General features: G+C 33.1%; 1 protein-coding gene across 2 annotated transcripts in view; it reads right to left on the minus strand.

Moving 5' to 3' along the window:
• LOC117116713 overlaps nt 1-1,988 on the minus strand; it is a 16,989-nt gene extending 15,001 nt beyond the window's left edge. The window contains exons 1-2 of one of the 2 annotated variants that reach the window (XM_033260816.1): nt 1,704-1,988; nt 917-1,129 (exon numbers count right to left, since the gene is read on the minus strand). In XM_033260816.1, coding sequence (XP_033116707.1) covers nt 917-1,019 — 103 coding nt within the window. In that variant the 5' untranslated portion in view covers nt 1,020-1,129; nt 1,704-1,988. The remainder of the gene's footprint in view (nt 1-916; nt 1,130-1,703) is intronic. The other variant, XM_033260815.1, reaches the window with a different exon arrangement.
• Nucleotides 1,989-3,295: the final 1,307 nt, after the last annotated feature.

A 3,295-nucleotide genomic window follows, 5' to 3' on the forward strand; every position in this document is an offset into this window, starting at 1 on the left:
CTTAACTTCTGCATGATACATTGGCAATGGTTATATACCTGTCTCTTATACACATCTAGATGTGTATAAGAGACAGCAGCAACAACCTGCCTATTAGTATTAAATTAGGCCAAGAATAATAGAACTAGGGACTATTCTAGGCCTATAGATCCGAAGATAGTTCTAGGCGGACTCTGACCACTCATTGCTTTCCTAGGCTACAAAAGGCATAGGCCTAGGTCTAGGGCCTAGCATAGGCTTGTAGTAGTAGTAGTAGTAGTAGTAGTTTTGGAAAATGCCTCTGGGTATTAAATAAATGTGATGATGATGATGATGGTTATGATGACGATATATACTATGAAGTTTTTGCTACTCGTTTGTGTAGGTTACTTACCATAAACTTGAGGTACGCTTCGCATGTCAATGGCTCTGCATCTTCGTTGTAGACAGTGCATCTTGTCAATTCTGTTGACTGACCATCGTCTTCATCTTCTCTCACGCAAGAATCCATTTTTTTTCTCGACTCGCGAATCGTAATCAGCAGAGTTGTGTCTGACGTCTGATTAATTATTCAATAGTTATCTGACGTCATTTTAGGCTTCCTACATTCTGATTGGCTAAAAGAAACATATATTTGCTTATGTGTACTGCAGAAAAAAAATACGCGGCCGGCCCACCTAAATTTTCAAAAAATATTAAATTTAAAAAATCGAGAAAAAAAGAAGAAAAAAGTGTGAAAAGAGTGCCATTTTGCCATAATTAACTTTTTTCCTATCTCAGCCCCAACTACTGTGGGGTTAAAGGTGGGTGGACACTATCTATGGAAGTCCGTCCTGGGGAAATTCCAATGATTCCTGGATCCACAACTGAATTCGATCTGATCTGACAACATTAATACAAAATTAACAAGCAAAAAATATTAAGAATAAAAAATTACTTCTTGACGTTTGTCTTATCCTTTCTTCTGGTACGCATATATCTGCCAACAGCCTAACAATTCTTGCACGAGTAGCGGGTTCCAATGCTGGTGAGCGAGACATTAGCCATACGGATGTATGGTTGTATGAACATGTGCCGTCGGATAGATAAAGCTGACAACTGTACACCACAGCGTGAGATGTGTAATCGGTATGTATCACCCAATAATCATCTAAAATAAAAAGTCACAATTGTCTCTCTTGGTGTATTTAGTCAAATTCTGAGAGGAATATGTGATTTGGTTTTATGTAAGATATACTGTATGTGGGTTTCATCACTCTCAGTTTATTCAAGGACTTTTAATATGGTCTGTAGGGATATTTGAAAAAAAAACACTTAAAAATCAAAATCATTGATCATATTTCACGAGTGAAATGTTCTATTTGATCGAACTTTGGTAGCTCTAATTTGATTTTCATATGTATTTTGATGTGTTTTATAATGTATTTTGATGTGTTGTTAATTAAGTGAATGTTTTATGTACTTTTATTTCTCCGTTTCGGAGGTTTTGAAATAAAATAGAAATTAAGAGAATCAGCTAAGTAATCAAATGATACACAGGTCAACAAAATGTCTCCTTTTCACTGATTTACAGACGTTATATGCTTTAGATTTACTAAAAACCATCATTGATTACCAATGTAACGATTTTATAATAATGAAAGGACATTTTGAAACCAACAAAAGGGTAATTTTATTTAATTGGTTGATATGGTTACAATAGTACGTCAATGAACATTATTTACTTGACGTGGCTTTAATTTCGTCTACGCCAACATCTTCGATGTGTATGCGAAATTTGCCTTCACGTTTACTTGGATCAACAAGTCGGCCATGAGCTAATATTTTTTCTGGAACACACTTCCCGTTTCTGATGACATAAACACATTTTAAAAATCTCACTTCATTTTAATATTTTTTTTATATTTATTTTGATGAAATTTTCAGTAAAGCACATTGATTTAGTAGATCGTAGTACAATAAAAAAAAAAACAACATAAAAATATTAAATCAAATGACAACGATAACACGAAAAATACATCTCAAAACTCCTACTAATTCTTTATAGATCCTAATAGGCCTATAATTTTGCGAGATTTTAAAGCTGAAATCAAGATTATGGTGGATTTAAATTTTGTAAGCACATTGGAATACTTTCCACTTGGGAGCATCCAACATGCTACGGGTGGCCATACTGGGTTTCAAAATGGCGGTCAGTTTGGAATACCAAGTAGAAAAATGACACTAACTGCTCATCTAGAGCACAATAGCCTGATTTTGGTAACAAACCGTATTATGTAATGGGCAGAAAATCCAAAGTTATCATTAATATCATAAACTAATAACAGCAATTTGAAGATGGAATAATTATCCTGAAAAGTCATTATATACACACACCATTGATTTATAAATGTTGTAGTATGTATACAAGTTCATGTTATTTGATAAGTTAAGACTATCAAACGCTTACATTCATAGGTTAACTTTAATTTTAAGGTTTATGGGGTGGGGATATTTTGGTGGTGAGAAAAATACGTAACAGTGACAGGAATTGAACTACCATAAGATTGGAAGTCAAGCATATTAACTACCAATTGACCTCTAGCTAAAAACATATTTGTGCATAATTAGGAATAGGTTAAATAACAATAAAGCTGTAAAATGCAAGTCTATCATTCTACTTTATTAAATATAATTATTTAGAATAGCTAGACTATACACGTATTAGGCATACATATAATTAAATTAGGCATACATATAATTAAATGTTAAAATCAATTACCGTATGTATAACGTAAACGCCGATGCATTGTTTATGTCGGCCATCTTCTGATCTAATAAGACTATTGCTTGATACAAATAGTAATATTGGATTTTTGACCATAATATAAAATACTTTGGCATAGGTGTATTCTGTAAGTGAAGTTATTGTTAGTATGACGGCCATACTGAAATCAAATATGGCCGCCATAACATAATATAGGATAAACCAATGAGGTATAAAATAAATAATCAAATAGAAGCCAAGTTTAAAGGGTTCCAATGAGCAAAATCAAGATCTAACAAATTCTTTCTTTGAGTTTTAACATCTCACTAGCCTGCTTTTTTGGCCTACGTTAGGATCATTTTGTAGGACCTATCAGTAATCCTTACAAGAAAGAAAGGACACGCTTAAAAAACATGGAGCAAATGAAAACAGAAATGGTAAAAAAAAATATGGGAAACAGATTTAATGACGATTGAAAGAAATACCCAGAATAATTAGTTTATACACTGAAAGAAAAAAAGAGACAGAATTGGAAATTGGTTAAAGACTGGCTGTCTCTTATACCCATCT

Source organism: Anneissia japonica, unplaced genomic scaffold, assembly GCF_011630105.1.
Source record: "Anneissia japonica isolate Jap-2015-1 unplaced genomic scaffold, ASM1163010v1 scaffold2284_len378405_cov197, whole genome shotgun sequence".
NCBI lineage: Eukaryota > Metazoa > Echinodermata > Crinoidea > Comatulida > Comatulidae > Anneissia > Anneissia japonica.